Raw genomic sequence first — 26,484 nt, forward strand, 5'->3', positions numbered from 1 at the left:
ATCAAGACTTTGGCAGCGCCATGCTCCCTCTGAAGGTGCTAAAAAGGTGGAAGAATCTGTCTGCCCAGGTTGCTCTCCCAGCGTGTGGTACCTCAGGCTTTCTTCCTGCATCTTCATGAAGGCACGTCTCTGTGTCCCAATGTGCTCCTTTTATAAGGATACCAGTCATATTTGTTAGGAGCCTACACTTACAACTTCATTGTAACTTGACTACCTCATTTTTACCTTGATTACCTCCATAAAGACCCTATCTTCAAATACAGTGTGAGATACTAGGCATTAAGGACTCCAACGTATTTGTGGGGAGAAAAACACAATTTAATGTATAAAACTGGCTTTAATTTTAAGAGTACTTAATTGATTTTAAGTCATTACCATTTTTTATAATTTACTGCTAAAATTCTAAATTAAAGCTACAAACTTCTCAACAGCTAGGTAAAATAATATTTCAAAAATATTTGGTGCCTTGTGATCAAACCCTTGTTAAATAAACTCACTGAGGGGGAATAAAAGCTAGACAGTTTAATATTTGAGGGCCCTTACTTATGATTTATAGATATCTAAAATATAAACAACTCAACTAAAAAAGAAAATGTTGCTATCATAGTTCATATCATAACATAAATTCACAAAGAAACAAAAATACAACTTTAGCATTATCCCAAAAACTCTTAGTAAGAGTCCTATTTCATTCTCTTAATGATTTTCTATAGACTATAAGCTGAAGCCCTGGCTATCTTTTAAAGAAGTTCTGATTAAAAATAACTTTGGACTTTCAGGGTTTTCCTCATTCACTGCCTCTTCAGTAAGGTCAACTGATCTTTTAAGATTCCTTATCCTATGGCTTATAATGTCCTTCTCCAACTGAAATTTGCATAGTGATTTGGTATTACCTGAGTAAAGCATGTAATAGCTTAGAAAACTTATTAGAGTTAATTTATCATCTAATTTTCAGTCCTAGTCTTGCAAGTTCATCTCTCCTTTCTTTTCTTCGATAATTGTTTCTTGAGCATATATTTCTGTGCCAGGCACTTACTTACTAGAGACTAATAATAAAAAGAAAGAGATACGCTCCCTGCCCTTTAAATGTAGATGAATACACAAATAAGCAAAATGCCACCAGATTATATAATTATGGCATGCACAATTATAAATTATGAAGAGTACTATAGTGAAATGATTAGGTTCAAAAAGATAATTGTGTAACAATTACACAGACACTATGACTGAAGAAGACTTCTCTAATTAATGTCTCAGGACATTTAATCCGAGACAAAGCGTAAGAAAGAATCAACCTTAGAAAGATCTCCCAGAGGGAGAACATATTTGAAATCCTTAGTTGGGAAAGAATGTTTGTATCTAAAGAAGTGAAAGGGACTTCTGGCCAAGATGGAGGTGTAGGTAGACACACTGTGCCTCCTCGCACAACCAAAATTAAGGACAACAAAAATTTAGAAACAAAAAACCAACCAGATCTGACAGAAAATTGAACTGTACAGAAGTCTGACAACCATCCATCCAGACTGGTAAGAAGGGCAGAGTAAGTGGCCGGCGGAGAGGGGTTGCAGCAGGAAAAAGTGGTGGTTGGAGGTCCTGGGCATGCAAGCAGCAGCTGGCAGACCCTGGGCACGGAATGGCAACAGGCAGACCCAGTGAGGGCGCAAGGCCGCTGGCTCACCGAGGTCACACATTCACACGCAGATAAACCAAACAAAAACAGGGACTGAGACAGACCAAGCAACCCAGGGCCCCAGAGCCAGGGAATAAAAAGCCTAAAAGCACCAAATGAAAACACTTGTGGGGGCTGAGGTGCTGGAAGAGACCCCCAGCCTCACAGGAGAGCTTGTTGGAGAAACCCACAGGTCCTAGAATATACACAAGCCCACCCACCCGGGAACCAGCACAAGAAGGGCCCAGTTTGTTTGTGGGAAGCAGTGGAAGGGAATGAAATAAGAGAGTGAAGCAAGCGCCATTGTTCCCTCTTGGACCCCACCCTACATACAGCGTCCCAACCCAGCCACTGGGTTGCCCCACACTGGTGAACACCTAAGGCTCCACCACTCATACGTAACAGGCGCAACCAGACCAAAAAAAAAAAAAGGCTCAAGCAAAAGAACAGATCAAAGCCCCATAGACAATACATCTAAGTGACCAAGAGACAGCCAAAACCTATCAGATGCACAGTTCAAAACACTGGCAATCAAGATGCTTACAGAACTGGTTGATTTTGATCACAAATTAGATGAAAAAAGTGAAGGCTACACTAAGTAAAATGAAGGAAAATGCACAGGGAACCAATAGTGATGGGAAGGAAACTGGGACTCAATCAAGTGGACCAGAAGGAAGAAAAAAACAACCAAACAAAAAACAATGAAGAAACAAGAATTCGAAAACATGAGGAGAGGCTTCAGAACTTCCGGGACATCTTTAAATGTTCCAACATACAAATTATAGGGGTACCAGAAGGGGAAAAGCAAGAGCAACAAGTGGAAAACTCATTTGGACAAATAATAAAGGAGAACCTCCCATATATGGCAAAGGAAATAGACTTCCAGGAAGTCCAGGAATCTCAGAGAGTCCCAAAGAAGTTGGACTCAAGAAGGAACACACCAAGGCACATCATCACTACATTAGCCAAGATTAAGATGAAGGAGAGAATTCTAGAAGCAGCAAGAGATAAGGGGACAGGCACCTACAAAGGAGTTCCCATCAGACTGTCAGCTGATTTCTCAAAAGAGACCATATAGGCAAGAAGGGGCTAGAAAGAAGTATTCCAAGTCATGAAGGGCAAGGACCAATGTCCAAGATTACTCTATCCAGCAAACCTTTCATTTAGAATGGAAGGGCAGATAAAGTGTTTCTCAGATAAGGTCAAGTTAAAAGAGTTCATCATCACCAAGCCCTTATTATATAAAATGTTAAAGGGATTTATCTAAGAAAAAGAAGATAAAAAATATGAACAGTAAAAAGACAGCAAACTCGCAGTCATTAAGAACCACACCTAAAACAAAAGCAAAGCAAGCAAACAGCTAGAACAGGAACAGAACCACAGAAATGGAGATCACATGGAGGGTTAGCAACAGGGGAGTGGGAGGAGGAGAAGGGGGGAGAAGGTTCAGAGAATAAGTAGCATAGACGGTAAGTAGAAAATAGATGGGGGGGGGCAAGAATAGTATGGGAAGTGTAGAAGCTAAAGAACTTGTGACACATAGACATGAATGAACTAAAGGGGGGAATATTGGGGGTAGGAGGTATACAGGGTGGAGGGGAATTAAGGGGGGAAATGGGACAACTGTAATAGCATAATCAATAAAATATATTTTAAAAAAAGAGGTGAAAGGGCAGGGAAGCTAGAATATAATAGAACAGAGTGAGAACAGTACCACAAATTTAAAACAGGTAGTGATTAGATCATGGAGGGTCTATTGGTTAGGTTGAAAAGTACAAAATACCCAATTCGAAATTAGTAAAAGGTAAATGTGTTGCCTCACATAAGGCAAAGACTTTTAGAAAAGAATGACTGAATGTTTACCAGGACCAAACTTCTTTCTTCTTTTGCTTCTACATCTTCAGATAGGCCAGTCCTCCAAGATTTGTGGGACTAAAGAGTATCCTTCCTCATTAGCCCCAGTAAAAATCCCAGAATGGAATCTCTTTGATTCATCTGATTTGCGCCATGTGCCCATTACTTAACCAATGACAACTGTCTGGGAAATATGATGTTTGGATTGGCCACAAGGGGTCACATGCCATCCCTTAAGTTCTACATGAAAATTTTTTTTTAAAGAAAGTTACCTGGTGGGTCTGCCTGGGGTGTTTGGTTGGGGGGGGGGGGGTTGTAGGGGAAATGCAAACAACCATAATTAAACAACAATAAAATAATTATTAAAAAATTTTAAAATTAAAAACAAAATAAAGTTACCTGTTTTGGAAGGACAACTTCAGATAATGGTGGAGTGGTAAGATAGTAGTTGCATGAATCACCCACAGAGGATAATGATAAAAACTGAATTTAAAAGAACAACAAAACTAAAGATACAGGAAGGCATCCAGAAGTAGAGAAAAGCCAAAGAGGGGAGGGGGAAGGTAGGGACCAGTTGAAAGGGGGTAGGGATTAGTCAAAGAACATATATGAATGACCCGTGGACACGGGCAACTGTGTGGGGATTGCTTTTGGGAGTGAGGCAGGGTCTGGGTGGAGGGGGGCAAAGGGGAATAAAATTGGAACAACTATAATAGCATAAACAAAAATTTTTTTTGAAAAAAAAGCAGAGAAAAGCTGGAGGAGAAATTAACCTGAAAAAATGGTAATGAGAATGTGTAAAAAGTGTGACTTGGTGGTGTTCTCATCTGCTAATGCTGTCTAAACCTCACAGCAACCATTACAAAATGCGATGGAAGAAAATGAGCAGGCTTATTAACTAAAGGTACCACAGACCAGAATCCAGGATGGAGAAAACATCAGAAAATTTAAAGGGGAAATCCTGACAATGAGGAAATCACAAAAAGCATGAGACCGACATTCAGAGCTTAAGCCATCCAAATGGCTAGCTGTAAGTACACTGTGAATGAACAGGGAAAGACTACAGGGACATGGCAAAAGAGCCAGCAGAGAATATAGAGAAATCTACTCTTGAAAGACAGGGCTACACACGGCAGAGTTGTTGAATTTGACGTATTCCCCTCTTTAGAAAATTTTATTATTTTTATTTATCTTCAACAGAGGACATACTTATTGATTTCAGAGAGAGGGGAAGGGAGGGTCAAAGAGAGGGAGAGAAACATCAATCTGTTGCCTCTCGCATGCACCCCAACTGGGGACTGAACCTACTACCCAGGTATGTGCCCTGACAAGGAGTTGAACCCCCAACCTTTTTGTTTATAGAGCAATGCTCCAACAAACTGAGCCACACTACCCAGGGCTCATGTATTTCTTAATTGAACAACTTTCTTCACTATGAAATGGCTTAGATAAAAGAAAGCCTTAAGTATTAGAGCTCAGAGTCCAAAGCTGGCAGAGCAGTTGGAAATTAGAGGGTAGTCTTAGAAGCAAGGAAACTACTCAGAAAGAAACTCATTCTGCCTAAATTCTTGGCTAATGCAACACATTTCACAGGCACAAGGAGGACACACAGGAGGCCAGTCTAAAAAAAGCAACAGTGAGGAGCCAAAACACAGCACACAGACTATCATCAGTCTGTTTTTAACCACACTGTAACTAAAATGGACATCAATAAAACAATTTCAGTATGTGGATTGGGGTGGGGGGCTGGTGTATAAGGGGACTAAATAGTAATGGAAAAAACAGAATAAAATAGATCAAAACATTTAAATGCTAAATTACTGACTTCTAAGCATCCAACCAAAGAATTCATAAAGGAAAATAAAACACATTTTATTATCATGAAATGAAATGAAATGAAAACATATCAAAATTTGTGGGATACAGTCGGAGCTGTATTTATAAAAGGGAAATTTATAGCAGTAAATAGATATATGAGAAAATGAGAAAGGCACACACCAACTAAATATGAAGGAACTGAAAAAGATACTTCATGCAAATGGAAAGGGGAAAAAAGCTGGGTAGTAGTACTTGTATCCAACAAAATCGATTTTAAAACCAAGGCTTTAGTAAGAAACAAAGGACACTACATAATGATAGAGGTAACAATCCAACAAGAGGATATAACGCTAGTAAACATTTACGCACCCAATAGAGAAGCACCTAAACACGTGATGCAAATCTCAATGGATGTAAAGGGAGAGGCTGACAGTGATAGAGTCAGAGTCAGGGACATTAACACCTCACTGACTTCAGTGGATAGAGCTTTCAAACTGAAAATCAACAAGGACAGAGTTGCATAAAACAAACACTAGATCAAATGGATTTAACAGCTATCTTCAGAGCATTTCCCCCAAAAGCAGCAGAATATACACACTGTTCAAGCGCACATGGAACGCTTCCTAGGACAAATGTAATAACACAAAACAAGTCTTAATAAATTTAAGAAGACTGAAATCATATCAAACATCTTCTCTGACCACAATGCTGTTAAACTAGAAAACAATCACAGGAAGAAAACTGAAAAACAGATAAAGAAATGGAAGCTAAATAACATATTATTAAACAATGAATGGGTCAACAATGAGATAAAGGAAGAAATCAAAAGATACCTTGAAACAAATGAAAATGAGGATACAGCCCTGGTTGGTGTGCTCAGTGGATTGAGCGCGGGCCTGTGAACCAAAGAATCACGGTTCGATTCCCAGTCAGGGCACATGCCTGGGATGCAGGCCAGTTCCCAGCAGGGACACATGAGAGGCAACCATACATTCATGTTTCTCTCCCTCTCTCCTTCCCTTCCCCTCCCCTCTAAAGATAAATAAATAAAATCTTTTAAAAAAAGTAAAAGAAAATGAGGATACAACAATCCAAAATCTGTGGAACACTGGGAAAGCAACCCTAACAGGGAAATTCATGGCATTACAGGCCGATCCCAAAAAAGAAAAGAAAAAGCTCAAATAAACAATATAACTTCACACTTAAAGGAACTTGAAAAAGTACAACAAACAAACCCAAAGTGACTAGAAGGAAGGAAATAATAAAAGATCAGAGCAGTACCAGAATAGAATCTAGGAAAAAAATGACATGAGTGGTTCTTTGAAAAGATAAACAAGATTGACAAACCTAATCAAGAAAAAAACAGAGGACCCAAAAAAATACAATGAGAAATGAAAGAAGAGAAGTAACAACTAACACTAAAGAAATACAAAGGACTGTAAGAAAATATTATCAACAACTATGTGCCAGGAAATTGGACAATCTGCATGGAATGGATAAATTCCTAGGAACATATAATCTTCTAACAATAAATCAGGAAAAATCAGAGAATCTACATGGACAGATTACACATAGTGAAATTGAAGCAATAATCAAAACACTCCCAACAAAGAAAAGCCCTGGACTGGTGGCTTCACAGGTAAATTTACCAAACATTCCATGAAGAACTCACACCTCTCCTTCTCAAAGTATTTCAACACCTCTCCTCAAAGTATTTCAAAAAATTCAAGAGGATGGAACACTCCCAAACTCATTTTACAAGGCCAGCATTATCCTAATTCCAAAACAAGATAAAGACACTACAAAGAAAGAAAATTATAGGCCAATATTCCTGATGAACATAGATGCTAAAACCCTCAATAAAATATTAGCAAACCGAACACAGCAATGCATCACAAAGATCATGCACCATGATCAAGTGGGATTTATTCTAGCAATGCAAAGTTGGTACAACATTCACCTATCAACATATAAACAAAATGAGGGGAATAAACACATGATCCTACCAATAGATGCAGAAAGAGCATTTAATAAAATCCAGCACCCTTTATGATAAAAAGTGTTGGCAAAGTGAGAGTAGAGGGAACATACCAAAACATAATAAAGGCCATATATGACAAACTCACTGTCAGCATCATACTCAACCGGCAAAAACTACAGTCCTTCCCCTTAAGATCGGGAACAAGAGAGGGATGTCCACTTGCACCTCTCTTATTCAACATACTACTAGAAGTCCTAGTCATAACCATCAGACAAGAAGAAGAAATAAAAGGCATCCAAACTGGAAAGGAAGAATTATAACAGTCTTTATTTGCTAGTGAGAAGATTCACTACACAGACAACCCAGATCTAGCAGGCAGAACAGAACAGCCCTGTAGCCAGTTGTGTCAGTGGCTCCTGGTCACTGGTACAGCTGAAATGGTAGGATTCAGGGAGCCAACAGCTGGAACAGTGGCATCCTCACTGAACCAGAGGTAGCTTCCTTAACCAGCACAATTCAATAGTAATGCTCTGAAATCATTCATGGGGGTAAGGCATCAGCTCCTCGGCACTTTCTGCTTAAAACAGCTTTATTGATTTATGTTAATTCTAGCTGAACTGACTGATATATCAACCAACAACTCCAACTGATGACAGCTCCCAAACCAAAGGATTCTTCATTCTACTACAACTGGCTTGATACCTCAGAACCATACACTTTTCAAAGTAATACTAATTGAGAGGTAAGTGAAAGCTTAAAAATAACATGTACAACCTTGGACGTAAAGGAGGATTTCTTAAATAAGCAAAAACCATAGTCATAAATTTAAAAATTGATAGATCTGACTATATTAAAATTAGAAGTTTTATTCATCAAAAGACAATGTAAAATAAAAATATACCATAGACTGAGAAAAAGATACCTCCCACAAACATGGTGAAGAAAAGATCAGCATCCACAAATTTTTAAAAACTAATTTATTAAAAAAGATATACAACCCAATAGATATATGTACCAAAGTCTTAAATAAACACTTCAATAAAGAAGAAAGCCAAAAGGCTAAAAACTTATAAAAAGGCACTGTAATAAAATATTACTTCAATGCCCTGGCTGATGTAGCTCAGTGGATTGAGCATGGGCCAGTTCGATTCCCAGTCAGGGCACATGCCTGGGTTGCAGGCCACTTCCTAGCAGGGGCCAGTTCCCAGCAGGGGACACACGAGAAGCAACCATACATTGATATTTCTCTCCCTCTCTCCTTCCCTTCCCTTCTAAAGATAAATAAATTAAATTTAAAAAATACTACTTCATATTCATCATCAACAAAAATCAAAAAGTCTGGTAATGACAAGTGTTAGCATGGCTGATAAGCATCAAAACTTCTAACATATAGCTGGTGGAGAAATGAAACTGGTACTACTGATAAAGTTGAAGACATCTTCAGAAAAGGATGCTTATTTGCATTAGGATCCATGTAAAATGATGGGCATAACATTGTTTTTAATTGGCAAAAGTTGGAAACAACTCAAATATTCATCAACAATAATATAGATATAAAAATGGATGCACACTCCATTCAAATGCAACATGCAAAAAGGTAATGAGCCTTTTGCCCTTAAAACGTTTTTGTCCACATTTCTCAGTACATCTCTCCTCACCTGGTCGTCCAAGTCATGTCAGAGCTTCAATCTCCCTCTCCACATCACTTCGTATCCCATTAGAATCCACTCCCCAAATATTGTCTGGAAACGTGCTTTTTCTCCACCTCCAATGATTTCTTAATGTGGGTCCTCATCGTTTCTTACCCAGTAAATATGAGTACCCCCCTAAAGGTCTTCTTTATTCTAGTCTCACCCCCTAGCAAAGTGGTGAGCTACACGGTGCTAGAGCTGTCAATTTGAAAGTAGTATGATCATATAAAATCCCTCCATTTGATGACATATGAATAAAAATAATGCTTACAGTTTACTAGGCACCTACTATGTGCTAGGCTGCAAAATGGGTGTTGTTGTATCTATTTTATCCACTAGATAAGGCAATGGAACTCCAGAAAGGGGTAATTTACCCAAATTCACACACCTGATAAGTCGACAAGCCAAGACTCAATTTCAGGGCTTTACAACTGAAGAATCCTTGCTCTTACTCAACACGTTATTCTACCTAAATTCCTAAGCATGGTATATGAAGTTATAAATGACATAATCTTAGCCTACTTCTCAGGTTGAAATCCTGTCCTCTGTCCCTCTGTTTCACTTAGCCCACAGCAGATATTACCTACCCAGTCTCTCCTTTTCCCTTACTAATAATTTCTATTTTACTCAAGGCAGCAAACATTTATCTAAAAACTATTTTTCCTGGCCTCCCTGGAAGCTGAGACTACCATGTACACAATTCCGGCAAAAGATACACAAGTCAGAAACTCCGGGTGGTGTTTCTGGGAAAGCTCTTTAGAAGGGGTAAAGTAAGCAGGCACACCCGTTTTGCTGCCTCATCCCCACCCCTTCTTCCTTCCTGGAAAACAGTGCTATAAGTGGATCAGCCTCTTGCAGACAGGAGAGACCCACGTGAGCATCAGAGTTCCTTACTTCAAGAAATGATTTTAAACGAGTAGTTCAGATTATGTGATGGCACAACCCACCCAGCACTGCCTACCTGTGGGCTGGTGTGTTGATTTGCTATGTCTTCCTATTCAGTTAACCATTAGCATCACCGACACCTGCCCTTAGTTGTGGCCTTCCTGCCATGATTTGTCACACTTGTGTACAAATAGGTGGCCAGCAACTGTAAAATACATATGTAAATCGGTCTCTTTAATTTTAAAAAGAAAGGCAGGAATACTCCAGCTTTTCCTAGAAGTTTTAAACAGTTTACCTGCATTTACTCAGCATTTATTTACTCAGAATTTTTATTTTTATAAGCTTTGGTTTGAGGCAATTACCTAAAAAAAAAAAAAAAAACCAAAACCCACTGGTCTAAGACACATCTGAACTAAAATTTCCCAAATTCTATCTTTGTATGATTTCAAATGACCACAACTCTCAAACTAATCCACTCTGTCAAGTTTAATTATGCAACTATGCTTAAATACTATTCTCTCAGCTTTCACTTACAGCCAGTATGTGCAGTCTGAGAATCTGTGGAGCTCGCAGGTAGGATGTTGTGCATCAGTTGCTTTTTCACACAAAGGTTCTGGTAGCATAATCATTACACCACCCAAGGCCACGATAAAAGTTTACATTTTCCTGAGGAACTGCTATGCTGATTAGCACCAGTATATGATATATATACCATTATATTTCCCTCTTATTTTTAACAGTTAATTCATTAAGTTTTTAATTTAATATTGGTGGCTTTCTTTAGCTAATATCTTTTTAGAACCTATCTTTTGATATTCTAGTTAATTGTTTTGTTTACTATGTCAATAGATTTCCTGAAAGCTGTCCCAAAATATTTATTAGAAGTAGGTAAGTTATTTTTAAATCATAACTTAAAGACAAAAGAAATATTGTATTCCTTATATTCTGATAAGACCAACATAACATATATATGTAGACAGCCTTGGATTAATTAATCTTTACTGCAGTGTTATTTTCTATTCAAGTTACTGTAATAAAAATTGCAGGTGTTTCATGAAAGGCAATCCAGCAAGGTCCCTCCCTACATGTTACTGCTGAGTACACCAAGAATTCAAGGCCTTGACCACTCTTCAACCAAGCCCTTTCTTAGCATTACATTTACAGTGGTCAGCCTTGAAGGATGAGGTACCATTTGCTTCCTGACAACGGGTTTGTTTTCAATTACAGTAAAAGCAGTGGATCCTCCAAGCTCAGTATTCCTAAACTGTGACACAGACCCACTGCATGCGCAAGATTCAAGTTGGCTGGAACTTGAGAGGCATGGGAAGCCAGTGCCAACATGATGCTCATGCTGTTTGCTGTGCTGTAAATAATGAAATCTCTGACCCAGGAGACAGCAGGCTAACTTGTGGGTAGGCATAATCTCAAATCCTCACAAAGTATTGATTACAAATAAATTAGTTAATCATTCAATGTTGAAAAGCAGGTTTGAATTACATCCCTTGTAACTCAGTGGAATTCCTGTAGACATACCATTAATAAAGAAGATAGAATGGTCTATTAAAATAACTGCTTAAAACAGCCCTGGCTGGTGTAGCTCAGTGGATTGAGTGTGGGCCCGAGAACTGCACAAACACAGTTCAATTCTCAGTCAGGGCACATGCCTGGGTTGCAGGCCAGTTCCCAGCAGGGGACTCACGAGAGGCAACTATACATTGATATTTCTCTCCATCTCTCCTTCCCTTCCTCTCTAAAAGATAAGTAAATAAAAAATTTAAAATAACTGCTTAAAACAGAATGTCCTGGTCCTGCTGTTGTGGCTCAGTGGATTGCATACCAGCCTGTGAACCAAAGGGTTATGGGTTTGATTCTCACTAAGGGTACATGCCTGGGTGGCAGGCCAGGTCCCCAGTAGGGGGCATGTGAGAGGAAACCACACACTGATGTTTCTCTTACTCTTTTTCTCCTACAATTCCCCTCTGCCAATACATACATACATACATACATACATACATACATAAATGAATGAATGTCCTCCAAGGAGAATTTAGAAAACTTAAAGTCTTGACATTTTAAAGATGAAAATTTTGTTTGTTGACTCAATACACCATAAATAATTGAGGAGAATCACATTCCTTAAGAGGCCAAGGTCTCTTATGACTCTATGATTTTATTTTAAAGTGGACAGAATTATTAGGCAGTGAATAGGCTAAAAATATCACATCAGACAAGACAGAAAAATGTGGTAAACTGAGTTATGCAGGACAACTGAGCATTCTCTTATTAAATAAATTGTGTATTGGAAGTTAATACTATGCTTTCCTTTAAACATAACCTACAACAGTGTGAAAATTAAAAACAAAAAAGCATTTTCCTAGTCAGTGAAAAAACTACTGATGTAGATATTCAAATGTGTTAACAAGTGATATATTTCTGAATAAGCATAGAAATAAAGTATACTTTCATTCAATGTAAAAGCTCTACAACCTTTTTATGTTGAAGCTTTCATTCAACATAAAAGCTCTACGACCTTTTAAACTGGCAAATAAATGACAAAAACTTATTCCTTTCTACACAAGGAAATTTCTAATGATATTAAACAACCTAGCATACCCCACCCGCTTCTGCAATTCCCAACTATCACTAATAAAAAATAGTGCCCTAATCAGAATCACAAGCAAGTCAAGTGTCACTAATTCAGGAAACTAAGTGAGAAATAGGTGATGGAACAATGTCCAGAAAACTCAGGGCTCTGTATTCAAATACAATATTGAAGAACAGTTATAAAAAGCAGGAAAGAAAAATCATAAAAGCACAACTCTTTAATCATTTAGACAAAGTCACTGGAAGTAAAATGCCAATCGTGGCATCATCTTTTCTGAACATAGGAAATCATCAAAGGCATTCTTCAGTTATACATCATTATCATTTTATGCATAAGGGAAGTGTGGATCAGGTTGTTCAATGTTAACTTTAACCTAGATTGTACAGGGTGCAGGAGAACAGAGATTTCATTTATGTACTTTTTAATGTTAGGCTATTTTATTTTAGTTACTTTGAAATCACTAAGAAAATTTTAGAAAGGTATTCTGATAAAACAGTGACAAAATGGCATCCTTCTTGTTATTGTTCCATTGATTAAAAAATCAAAATAATGAAATACATACTTGGCAATTTGCTAGAGTATTTGTTAGCAAATATTCCATATTTATGCATTTCACTTACCCCAAATTACAAACCTAATCTTGAAAAAATAAAATACCATTTAGTTGTACTGCTTATAAACATACAGAATAATCTATAAGATTATTTGAAAATATTTAAGATTAAAAAGTTTCCTACTGATAAAGAAATGAGTTAATAAAATTCAGCTGTGAAAAGAAAATTAAAAAAAGATTTATTCTACCAAACCTGTGTTTAGGCAAGAAGTCGTTTGGGATAGTTATTAAAAACACCTCCTATGTAATTAGTGAAAATTAAAGGTATTTTCACTTATGAAATAAAGGTCTCTTTTAAGCACTTTGGTCGTGTTTAAGAGAAACTTATCATGCCCTGAGCTTTCAAAATATTTTCCAAAAAGTAAATGATCTAGATGCCTTAGTGTACTCCTGTGAAATGAGACAGTTGGAGTTTGGTAAAGGTCATTTCAATACTGAAAGCAGATTTAGGGCAAAGGGTTCACAGCATTGGTACCTTCTCTTATCACCAAGAATTCCTTTGTATTTCTTCATTGGCGTAATAGTTTTAAAAAGACTTTGCATACACTGATTTACTAATTGAAATGGTGACATTAATATGAAACTCACATAGAGAACTTCTAGTAAGTATGAAATGCACGAAATAACCAGTGCTACCCAAGTGCCCTGACAGAATTCAAAACAGCAGAGTAGATGTTTAACGTAGCCACTGTTCCACAGGTCAGTGGAGGTACTGAGAACAATTTATTCAGTTGTATAAAACACTATGAACACAAATTAGTAAAAGAATGGCATTAATTGAGTTAATAAGGATATTCACCACATGGGTTGATTGTAGAGCTAAGCGAAGCAGCTCCGGTGGGAAGGCCGCCTTTTGACACCGATGAAGCCACAGAAGGCAGAGAAGAGGAAGTTGGTAGAGTAGAGGAGGCTGTTGAGGATGGTAACCGTTCTCCAGACTCCATATCTACGAGAGGGAGGAAAAAGGTATTAATTCTCAGTAGGAGACAGCGGAAGTGTTCAAAAAAATTATACATATTTAAATTAAGTCAAATATTTAGGCATAGTTTTTAAAGTTATGAAATAAATTTAGAATATGTGTTTTTCAGAAACACAAAAGTTAAAAATACCAATTTATGAAATAAGTTTAATATTAAGTATACCAAATCCCCCTTTATTAGGATTGTAGTTTCCTTATGTCAAAAAATTAATAATGATGTAAATAAAGTAATTTCACACATGCGCCACAACTTAGGAAAATTAATATATCAACTTCTTATTCTTCTTACATCAATTCATCATCCATTCGCTTATAACACAATGCCCATATTATTTTAATAAAACAACAAATACCATTATATTTCAATGGACTGTAACCCTGTCTTATTAATCCAGATAGAAATATGCTTGTTAGTCTCAAGAATCCAACAATCTGACCTTGTAATCCTCAATACAATGAGACCCTCCCTCAAAAGACAAATTACATTTCATAGTTTTTACTACAATCACATTTGTATGGCATCAAAATGACCTTAATATGACCAATTTATAATAACCTCCTCTAAGCATCTTCATTAATTTCCTTGACTATTTTGGGTACAATATTACATTGGTCTTTTTGCGACAGTTTATGTTGATACAAAAAAATCCATAACAAATAAGTGAAGGAGGTCAAAGGTTCAAATTTCCAGTTATAAAATAAGTTAAGTCATAGGGACATAATGTACAGCAAGGTGACTACTATTAATAGAACTGTATTGTATATTTCAAAGTTGCTAAGGGAAAAGATCTTAAAAGCTGTCATTACAAGGAAAAATAACTATATGTGTGGCGATAGATGTTAACTGGGCTGACTGTGGTGGTCATTTCACAATATGTACAAATATAGAATCATCATACTATATACTTATAACTAATATACTGTTACATGTCAATTATATCTCAATAAACATTTTATCTGTATTAGTTTATGGTCATTTTAATACTCTCTGCATACTCTGACCCCAAAATTAAGCAAGGCAATGGTGAAGTTCACAATTTATAGGAAGAAACAAAAAAAAGATACTGCTTACCTGTAAACTTAAAATTAACCGAGAGTAAACTTTCACCATTTAAATAATCTAAACATAAAAAGATATCTGTAGGGAATTCTACAGCCAATTCACATAATTACTATATACTTTCTAAGAAAAAATAGTTTGACTTAATTTTAAATACTGATAAATTAAAATAATGCAGGGTTGATGTTTAAATATCAATTGAACCCATATGGTATTCAGATTATTTTTCTAAGATAAACATGTGTGGTAAAGATAATCTCATGCTGACACACAGGATCATCTGTAAGACAATTTCAATGAGTTTCCCAACCATATACAATTGAGAAACTTCATGTTCTGGCATTGGCAATCATCTCCGCAGGGATGGTACTGCTGTAATGAGCGTAGACATATTCTTACAGAACTTTTCTTACTATTTATCAGCATTCATCAGGGAAAGGCATAGATAGTACTGATGTGTACTTGAACTAATGCTTAAAGGGCAAGTTTTAGGTCATCAAGTAGTAACTAATGAGCTTTAAGGCATGTGGCCGTTTGATGGCAAGGCCTACAGAATACATCTTTCTTTACAAATTATTTTCAGCAACATCTCATTTCACTAAATACAAAAACATGTAGATTCTTTACCTAAATAGATTTTACATATACTTTAAAAAATTTATAGCTAATAACTATATTGTCTATAAAAATTCTAAAATGTGCTATTTATTACTCCTTTAAATATTTTTATTTTCTTTTTAGAGAGAGAGGAAGGGAGGGCGAAAGAGAGGGAGACAGACAGATGTGAGAGAGAAACACTGATCAGTTCTAGGCACTCAGAACTGGGAACCAAATCTCAACACAGGCACGTGCCCTGACCGGAAATTGAACCCCAAACCTCTCTCTTTGAGGAATGCTGCCCAGCCAACTAAGCCACATAGATCACAGGTACTGAAATATATTATTCTTTAAAAATAATAAAAAGTGGATTTTTAAAATTTCCTTTGTATTGCACAGCAAAAATACCTTTGTGATATAGATAAGCACTTTAGCTGAGTACTTGGATGTAAGAACTAAATAATAGTCATTACTTTTTAATAAGATAGAAGTTATACACCTTAGGTATATTTCTTTCTGTTGATATAACTTAATTCAGGACTAAGGTTAAAGAAAACCCACAAGGCAAAATGGGCAATCTCTAAATATTCCTCACTGGAGATTACTTCTCCTAGAAATATTAAGGTAAAAAATAAGCATACATTTGGATCTTGCAATCTTTAAGAATCTATTTTATAGAGAAAGTACAGTAGAAACATTATTATAACATTGTTTAAAAGTAAAATAGACTTTAAACCTGACAAAAAAAAATGGAACTAGAGCCAGTAGTAGCATAAGATCTGGGGGCCTCTTTTAGTTTCAGTAAAAATGCAATTTTCTTTTATTCTTCGTTCTTTTTGTTCATATAAGTGTGAACGGGCTTAACTTGTTTTTTAAATGTGTATGCAGCCATAATCCTTAGTTCTATTATATACATTACTCACATCATTTCATTTTAACTATTTTGATCCTAGATATATATTTTCATTTTTTAAATTCTAAACCAGTTCTCAACCAACCGTACTTTATTTTTTGTTTCTATTTTTAAAATTATATTTTGTTGATCATGCTATTATAGTTGTCCTGATGTTTCCCCTCCACCGCCCAGTGCCCCCTACTCCCTCTGGCAATCCCTGCACCATTGTTCATGTCCATAAGTCATGTGTGTAAGTTCTTAGGCTACTCTATTTCCTATACTGTACTTGACATCTCCATGGCTATTATGTAACTACCTATGTGTATGTCTTACTCTCCCCACCTCTTCACTCAGTCCTCCTCACCCCCATCCCATCTGGCACCTATCAAAATACTCTGCATATCCATGATTCTGTCTCCATTCTTCTTGTTTGCTTACTTTGTTTTTCAGATTCAGTTGTTGATAGATATTATTTTTTGCCATTTTATTGTTCATAGTTTTTATCTTTTTCTTAAATAAGTCTGTTTAACATTTCATATCATAATGGTTTGCTGATAGCGAACACCTTTAGTTTTCTTGTCTGGGAATCTCTTTATCTGCCCTCACATTCTAAATGATAGCTTTGCTGGGTAGAGCAATCTTAGCTGTAAGTCCCTGCTCTTCATGACTTGGAACATTTCTTACCAATACCTTCTAGCTTGCAAAGTTTCTTTTGGGAAATCAGCTAAGAGTCTTATTGGAACACCCCTGTAAATAAGATTCTCTTCTCTAATTGCTTTTAAGATTCTCTCTTTATTTTTAATCTTCATCATTTTAATTATGATGTATCTTGGATTGGACCTCTCTGCACTCATCTTGTTTGGGACTCTCGGTGCTTCCTGGACTTGCATGCCTATTTCTTCATCAAATTAGGAAAGTTTTCTTCTATTATTTTTTCAAATAGATTTCCAATTTCTTGCTCCTTCTTTTCTCCTTCTGGCACCCCTCTGAAATGAATGTTGGAACACTTGAAGTTGTCCCAGAGGCTGCTTATAATATCATCATTTATTTGGATTCTTTTTTCTTCTTGTTCTGATTGGTTGTGTTTTGGTTCCTTATGTTCCAAATCATTGATTTGTTTCTCAGCTTCATCCACTCTACTGTTGTTTCCCTGTAAATTGTTCTTTATTTCAATTAGTGTGTCTTTCATTTCTGGCTGAATATTTTTTATGCTGTTGATGTCCTCATTAAGTTCTTTGAGCATTCTTATAACCAGTGTTTGGAACTCCGCATCTGATAGATTGCTCATCTCCATTTTGTTTAGCTCTTTTTCTGGAGTTTCAATCTGTTCTTTCATTTAGGCCATGTTTCTTTATCTCCTCATTTTGGCAGCCTCCCTGTGTTTGTTTCTATGTATTAGAGCTGCTCTGACTCTGTGTTGTGGTAGTGTGACCTAATGTAGTAGGTATCCTGTAGGGTGCATTTGCACAACTTCCTTTATTACGCAAGCTGGGTACTCTAGGTGCACCCTTTGTGTGGGCTGAACACACCCTCCTCTTGTAGTTGAGCCTTGGTTGCTGTTAGTAGATCAATGGGAAGAATTTACACAGGCCAGTCAACTTCAGGGATTAGCTGTGACCACTGATGACCAATCTCCACTGTCTGTGGATCAGCTATGTAAGGATAGGGTGGTGGTACTCTGATGTGGTCTGTAGGTTCCACTGGGTGCATTGGCCCTGGGGTTTCCCGGGTAGTATAGGCCAAGGTCAGCCCCCACCTGTGTTTTGCCTGGGGCCACCCTGCCTGAGCTATAAAACAATCTGAGATGGCTGTGTTTGTGCTGGGCATGGAGACTCCCAGGGGAAGCTAAGTTATGGATCTAGGTTGGCTGCTGCTAGTACCCAGCTGTGGGCTCACTAAGGTTAGCTGTTGCTTCTTTGAAAGGATTTAGGAAGTTGTGCAGCATGAGCCAAGCCCAGTCATTCATATAGAAAAGCCGCTTGGGTGAGTCTATAAGTTAGATGGGGCAGAGTCTCTAGAATCTCTAAGGCAGGTCAAACAGTGTCAGCCCGACTGATAGAGTATCAGATATGGTACCAGTTTGCTGGCTCTGTGGGTGCAGGATTTAGGAAAAAACAATGGCCTCTGCTCGCCTTGACGACAGACACTGCAGTTCCTCCCTTCATGTCACTGGTGTCTTTCAAGCTTCTACTCTGGTGCTGGAGCTCAGAGGGAGTGAGTCTGAGTAGGTGAATTGTGTGTAGGTTTTTAAGGGGAACTGCGTGGGACTCCAGAAGTTTCTTCCATGAACTCAATCCCTGCTGGTTTTTGCAGCCAGAAGTTATAGGGACTTATCTTCCTGGCACTGGACGCTGGAATGGGGACATGGTTTTTGGGCTGGGACTCCTCCCTTGCAAGATATCCCTCCTATATTTTTAGTCAACACATGTGGGTGAGGAACCAGCCCATTCTGTGTCTGGATGGATGTGGTTTCTTTAATTCCACAGTTGTCAGACTTCCATTCAACTTGATTTCTGACATTCTGAATGATGGTTGTTCTATTTTTTAGATGTAATTTTGATGTGGTTGTGAGAAGTGGTGAGCTGTGTCTGCCTATGCCACCATCTTGACTAGAAGCCAGACATATTTTTAGTCAGTTGGTGTGACCTCTTAGGTGGCTGAGTATTCTCCTTGTACATAAAGTTCTTTCTTTTATATGGAAACTAAGTTTAATTTTTTTTCATGTTTTCATGGGCATTTAAAAATTCTAGTAACCAAAATGGTCAATTACTCTATGTTTATCTTATAACATATCCTTCTTTACATTTAAAAAAGATATTAACAAGTCAATTTTAGCCTTTGATACTCTAGAATGAAGATTATTTATGCTTGATTTAACAAGGGATAGCTTTTTTAGGCCACATATTATTGAATACCCATTTTACTTACTATTGTGCCCTGCTAAATAAAGCACAAGCATAGCACTGGAAGGAACTCTAGTCAATAGAAAGTTAAAAGGTAAGAAAGCAATGCATTTGTAATTGTTAAAAAAGCCACAAAACAATCATTAGTTTACTATATTGTAAGAACTAGTCAAAGAAGAAGATTTAAAATACATGAGCACCAAAGGATGCTAAAAGTAGTAGCTAAAAGTATGAGGAGAAACAAGATATTTGAATAGATTCAAAGTATAACCTCCTAAATATTTACAATTAAATGGCAAAAGAGAACTTCACAGTGGAGAAACTACATAACCTGTAATACATTACTTTTGAAGGGCATATCATCTCTGTGGTATTCTTCTCAATCACAGATAACATCAGTCAAATCATGAGAAACCCAGAGAAATCCAAGTTGAGAAAGTACACACACAATTACTGACTAGTATTCATCAAGTGTCAAGATCATGAAAGAAAAGGAAAGACTGAGGAACTGCTATGGGTGGAAGACTAAGGAGATACAACAACTAATGTGATGTGGAATCCTAGGCTGGATTTAGGGACAGAAAAAAGACATTAATGGGAAAACTAAGGGAATTCATATAAAGTCTACAGCTTAGTTAACAGTACTGTACCAATGTTAATTTCTGATTTTATGATTTCAGTAATTGTACTCAAGTTATATAAATTATTAAAATTAGGAAAATTCGTATAAAAAACACGTGTAATGTTCTGTATTTGTTTTCTAACTATCTTTTATAAATCTAAAATCATTTCAAAACAAAAGAAAAATGAAACAAAAACACAAAGTCTGGCACATGGCAATCACATACAAAAATACACATGCCTTGGGACTGAAGAGTGTAAACTTAAATGTGAAAGAAATGAAGACAGATTTCATTTGACAACAGCTGGATTCAAAATCTGTGTCTACAACTTATTAGCTATGATCTTGTTTAAACTATGTAATTTCAGTGAACTTTTGATGTTTTCATAAGTAATATAAAGATGTAGTTGGAAGGATTAAATGAGATAATGCAGGTAAAGTGCTAAGTACCTAGCATTCAAAAATTGCTAGCTATTATTTTTAATAAGTGAACGTTTATATGGTGAGCCATGTGAATGTGTGGCAGTAAGAGAAATTTAATGTATTTTTAGATTATTCATTTCAAGTAACGATTTCAGGGTCATAACTATTTACAGGATATGTATATGCTTGGTGTGTTATTTTATTTTTTACTCAGATAAATTTTGAATTAAGAATGAAAAATAAGTGCCTTGTGATTAAGTACCAATAATATCTTGTTTGTGAAACTTTCAAAATAAGCTGGAACACAAATTTAAATAAAACATCATAGAGCCAGACATTTGGAGGTGTAGATAAACATGCCTCACATCCTTGTACAACTACAGCAAAAATTACAACCACAAAACAAGTATCCTTGAGAATCACCAGAAAATTGAGCTGTATGGAAGCCTGACAACCAAGGATTTAAAGAAGCCACATTTACCCAGGCAAGTACGAGAGGCACAGACGCGGAGATGGAGTGGAGAGGTGTGGCGAGGCATGGAGATGCTGAGGGGCATGGAGAGCTGAGGAAATGCGGAATGCACAGCCCCATGCCCATGTACGGTGGACAAAAATGAGGAATACCTAAGGAGCTACGGATTCCAGCCCCAGACCAGACCACCCAAACCAGGGTTCTAGTGCCAGGAAGATAAATCCCAGTAACTTCTGGCTGTAAAACCAGTAGTGGGAATTGGGCAGCAGAAGAAACTGTTCTGCTGGGATTCTCAAGAGACTCTTATTTTGTCATGACCCATGGGCATGAACTAAGGGGGTACTGCTAGAGAGAATGGGGGTATTGGGTAGAGGGGACAAAGAGGGGAAATTCGGACAACTGTAATAGTATAACCAATAAGATATATTTAAAAATTAAAAAGAGCTAGATAGATGCTTCTGGGAAGAAATTAATACAATAATTTTTAGTTGAAAAACACTCTATGATCATATGAGTTATTATTCAATATTGATGCATAATACATAAAAATCAGTGAGACCCATTTATTCAGATTATTTAAGAAAAATGTGTTCACTAAAATAAAAACAATTCAGATATCCAAGAACCATTCATTCCCATATTTCTGTTCTGGTGAGAACATCCAGCTCTGATACCTGCACTCCTGGAACAGCCTCTCATTCTAAGGCTGTATATTAAGACTATCACTTTCTTCTAAGTCCCAAGCCACCACTAACCAACTGAGTCTTTTTGGCCCACAACAGTACATATGCCATGAGAAAAAATGAATAAAATATAGTAACATGACTGCCCCACCCACAACACACCCAGCTATGGAAGAATATCAATTAGTAGGTACATCTTTTAGTTTAAGATGTTTATGAGAGTATATTTTCCAATGTATAACTTCAGAATAATTTACTTACAAAGTCAACCAGGTAGGATAAAGATTACTACAATTTAAAATTAACGCATACCACTATACTAAAAAAACCCCAAATTTGTTGATGTGAACATGCAGAAGATGATGAAGGGGGTGTAAGTGATTTGACTCATTACAGACCTTTCCCATGTCCTTAAGCAGTAGTTCCTAACCAGGGGTGGCTTTCCACTAGAAAACATTTTGCAATGTCTGGGGACATTTTTGACTACTACAACTGACAGGGTGCTACTGGCTAAATACCTTTCTTTCCCTATCCTCACCAAGGACATGCTTAGTGATTTTACAGACAAGGGAAGAGAAGGAGAGGGTGAGGGAGAGAAACATTATTGGTTGCCTTCTCCCACATGCCCCCACTGAAGACCAAACTACAACCTAGGCATGTGCCCTGACTGGGAATCGGACCCATGACATTCACATTTATGGGATGACACTGCAACCAAGTGAGCCACACTGGCCAGGGCCAAACTTTTTTTTTAATGTCCAACTCAGTCTTTATTATCTGTATCACCTTGGGGCCACCAAGTGCTAACAGGTGAAAGGATGAGGGGCACCTTTATGCATATCAAGAACCCCAGAACACCTCTCAAAAGAGAATAAATCCAGTTATAAAACTTCCATAGCAGTTGATAGGGGTGGAGTATGGGGCACTGTATGTACAGAAATTTAAGGGGATATTGGAGAAGGTTCTTCAGCAACAGGGCATGGTCCTGTTGAAAAGGCAAAGAAGCAGGGTCAGCCATTGATCTGGGCCCTCAGGCAGGGGGTAGGTCTCTGTGGCTTCCACCAGGGAAAGTGCCCCCACTGCAGTCTCCATCACCACCAACAGCAGCCTCTGACTCTGCCAGCTACTGCTGCAGAGCTGCCTGATGTTGGTGCTGATAGGTCTTGCATTTCTCCACAGGCTGGAGGACAGTAGCTCTTGCCACAGTTGGCCCCGGAGTGTGGCAAGATCAGGGCTGTTTGCCTATGTGAATGCAGTACTGTTCTGTCAGGTGTATGGAGATTAAAATGTACAAAACTGCTGCACTCCCCACCCCCACCAAGAGAATTAACTACCCGGCCCAAAATGTCAGTAGTGCTAAGGTTGAGAAATTCTGATCTAAAGTATCAAAAACTGCATTACTTGTACTTCAGTTAACCGAAACACTGTTAAGTAGTAATTCTATATAATTATTATAATAAAATGATTTTGCTAATTTAGTACCACTGTGATAAATTAGAACATTCTATTCAAACTATCTTTTATTCCTCAGCATTCCTCTAGAGTCTATTGTTTTGTATACTTTATCCTAATTGTTTAAATCTGATCATGTATAACATACAATTAATGCATATAATAATGCTCCCTCATGCTGTATAACATTAATTTAGTGCATTTGACTAAAATGTTATTTATATAACAATTCTGAGAATAGACAAGAATCAGAATTGCTACAAACTATGGTACTTCCCTGCCTGAGGCTTTTCTATACTCCGAAAAGATTCAATGATCAGTTGTTAATGATAACACTGTTCAAATTCATGCATATCAAATGTTCTTTTTTGTGAAATCACATAATTTACGAACACTGACATCTGTTAGATATAAACCTAAACAGATATAAATAAAGAAGGACAAGGCATGTTGGCTAAGAAATACAAACACAGTCAGCTGCCCTGTGCTTCAACCACAGGATTCCTTTACTATTGAAAATATAGCTATAGACTAGATTGAAGAGTCAGAAAGGAAACACAAAGATAGACTTAGATATTTCTCCTGGAAAAAGTTTTCTAATCAAGTGTCTTTATTTTTGCTAACAACACCAAAAGTTCTCCATGGGAGTTCAAAGCCCACAAGTAGAGTTGGTGAACCCTTACTTTTCCTTACAATGGAACCTCAAGTAAAAATGGTAATTAGGAAGAAATCAGGAGATAGTCACTATGCTGCCTCTTTTGGTTTAGCAGGACCACTAACAACAGTGATGTAGAAGTCCATTACTTTCTAAAAATTCTGACAAAGGCTTTTCTACAAGTATCTCTTCAGATACTTTTCAGGCAACTGAGTACTTAGACAAATAATACTTTGATATTAAAAAGCAAAACAAAAGTAAAAACCAGGCAACAACCAAAAATTATTCTATTAACAGATTTTGAGAAATAGGAAATGATGAGGTAGAAATACTTTATTAGACAGAAAACAAAATTCTTCTAATTAACATATTTGAAAGGAAATGATACTATTTATAAATTTTTTACTTACCTTTTCAGAAACAGTTATTTCAAGTCATTAATACGGTACATTGTGATTTAAAATATGAGCATATAAAATTTCACTTGTTGCCTGGTACATTTTAACTAGCACTGCACGTAGTCATAAAATTACATGTCCCCCCTCAAGAACGTGGGCTGGCAACCAGGGGCTCTGAGCTGCAGCCTGTGATCTGGCGCCAGCCTCCGATGCCGCTCAACACCAGTTTCCTGCCTGAAAATTGAAAGGATTGGATTATACCAGCCTTCAATAACTGAATTTTATGAAGCTGATGGTTTAAAAAATCCTTCATTACATTACATTAAAAATATTTAACAACTTAATTCTATTTTTCCTTGTCCTCCTTTCCATTGGCCTCAGTTCTACCTCTAAAGATTTGTTAAATCTTAACAAATTTACTCTTGTCTTATTTATACCTCAAGAGACTTTATAATGAGAAAATTATCCAATAGAAAAAAAACACTGATTTTCCTACTGCTCAGTAAATATCTATTCAGGGAGAATTTTTTTCCATCCAAAGGATTAAGTATTCTCTTGCAATGACATATCTGTGAGAAAAAGATTATCCTGAGGACATAAGAAAGGTATAAAAGAATATTAAAGGAAGATCTGAGCAAGATTTAACATGTATGAATCAAATAAAGCATAGGTAGAATCTACAAATTTAAATAATGATTAAAATCAGAAATTTTTTTTAAAAAATTGACTTGAGGGAGAATAAAAGGAGAGAGAGAGAAAAGGAGAGGGGGAGAGAGAGACAACGAGATAGTGTGTGTGTGTGATAGAGAGAGAGAGAGAGATCTGTTCTTCCACTTAATTTATGGATTCATTGGTTGATTTTTGTATGTGGCCTGAAAGGGATCAAACCTGCAACCTTGGCGTATCAGGACAATGCTCTAAGAAACTGAGTTATCCTGCCAGGGGTAAAAATTTCTAATAAGGATACAAAGGTCAGAAAGATAAAAAGAGAGACAGTGTCTGGTTAATCAATCCTTTCATCTATGAACACAAGGAATCCAAAAGAACAAGCAAAAAGGCCCAAAGCTTTGCTCAAACTATGAAAATGAAATTTCTAAGACATTTCTGGATAGCAACTAAGGCTGATGCTTTACAGACTGAGACAATAAAGCAGGGTGACAAAGAGAAATTATGTTACTCTATGTAAGATATCCACATTTATTTGGAAGCCAAGAAATGATACCAAGAACTACATAACTGATGAATGGGAATAAAAATTCCTTTTCAATGGGAAAAAAGGACACCTCTTAAAGAACAAAATGCTCAGAACATTTCTGGAAAAATATATAAGAAACTGGTAACTGTTTACTTCTATATAAAGTGACTGGGGAATTGAAATCTAGGATGGGAAAATTCTTTTTCACTACATACTTTCTGCCGCTTGAATCATTTACCATATGCTAGTATTATTAACAGTTAAATTTTTAAAAACAGAAAAACTTCTAATGGTTTGGTATTGTCAGAAATTACCTTTCAAAATGTTCTGCAGAGAGTACTGGTTCAAGGTGATGAGGTGGGAAGATCCTGAACCTCCCCCGACACTGAGTCCATGGCTATGCATGGAACGATTTCCTGTCAATAAAACCTGAGGGCTGGCTGAATGATGAGAACCCATCAGGCAACAAAAAGAAAACCACACCGACACAGTAGGAGAGACTGGGACACAACTGCACCACAAACCCCGACCATGCTATAAGTGGCACCAATTAAACAAACTACCCATTTATGGGAACATCACATGTTCAACCTTTCAGATAGCATTTATTAACTCATGATGCACGCTAGGTTTTGGGATATAAGGGCACAATTAGGTTAAGTAGTCTACCTTAGGGTTTATAGTCTACTAGGTTGGAGCAATGATGGAAACCTGATCAAAGCTGAGTTAAACAGATGCTATTTGCAAGAAGCTGAGCTAAGTGGCATGGCGGTATAAGGTATTGGGGGATGGCATAGACTCGGTAAACAGGGCGGCCTTTGGGGGCGGATCTATCTATCTATCTATCTATCTATCTATCTATCTATATATATATAAGCAAACAGAGAAGTAGGAAAATAAGTTGGATATGCAGTGGGAGGACATTACAATTATTCTTTATTTTGCTAATGATTAGGAATACCTATATTAAAAGTTACATATATTCTCATACTTGGAAAAATATAAAAATATTTAGTATCAATAAGTAAAATCCT

The 26,484-nt window shown here is 37.0% G+C and overlaps 1 protein-coding gene across 22 annotated transcripts in view; it reads right to left on the bottom strand.

Moving 5' to 3' along the window:
* The window catches only part of BAZ2B (bromodomain adjacent to zinc finger domain 2B), a 372,986-nt gene that overhangs the window by 131,923 nt on the left and 214,579 nt on the right, over positions 1–26,484 (bottom strand). For all 22 annotated transcript variants that reach the window (XM_053655131.1, XM_053655133.1, XM_053655132.1 and 19 more), the window contains one exon: positions 13,916–14,062. In XM_053655131.1, the coding sequence (XP_053511106.1) occupies positions 13,916–14,060 (145 nt within the window). In that variant the 5' untranslated portion in view covers positions 14,061–14,062. The remainder of the gene's footprint in view (positions 1–13,915; positions 14,063–26,484) is intronic.

Source organism: Artibeus jamaicensis, unplaced genomic scaffold (genome assembly GCF_021234435.1).
Source record: "Artibeus jamaicensis isolate MK-2021 breed Jamaican fruit bat unplaced genomic scaffold, CSHL_Jam_final contig_936, whole genome shotgun sequence".
Lineage (NCBI taxonomy): Eukaryota > Metazoa > Chordata > Mammalia > Chiroptera > Phyllostomidae > Artibeus > Artibeus jamaicensis.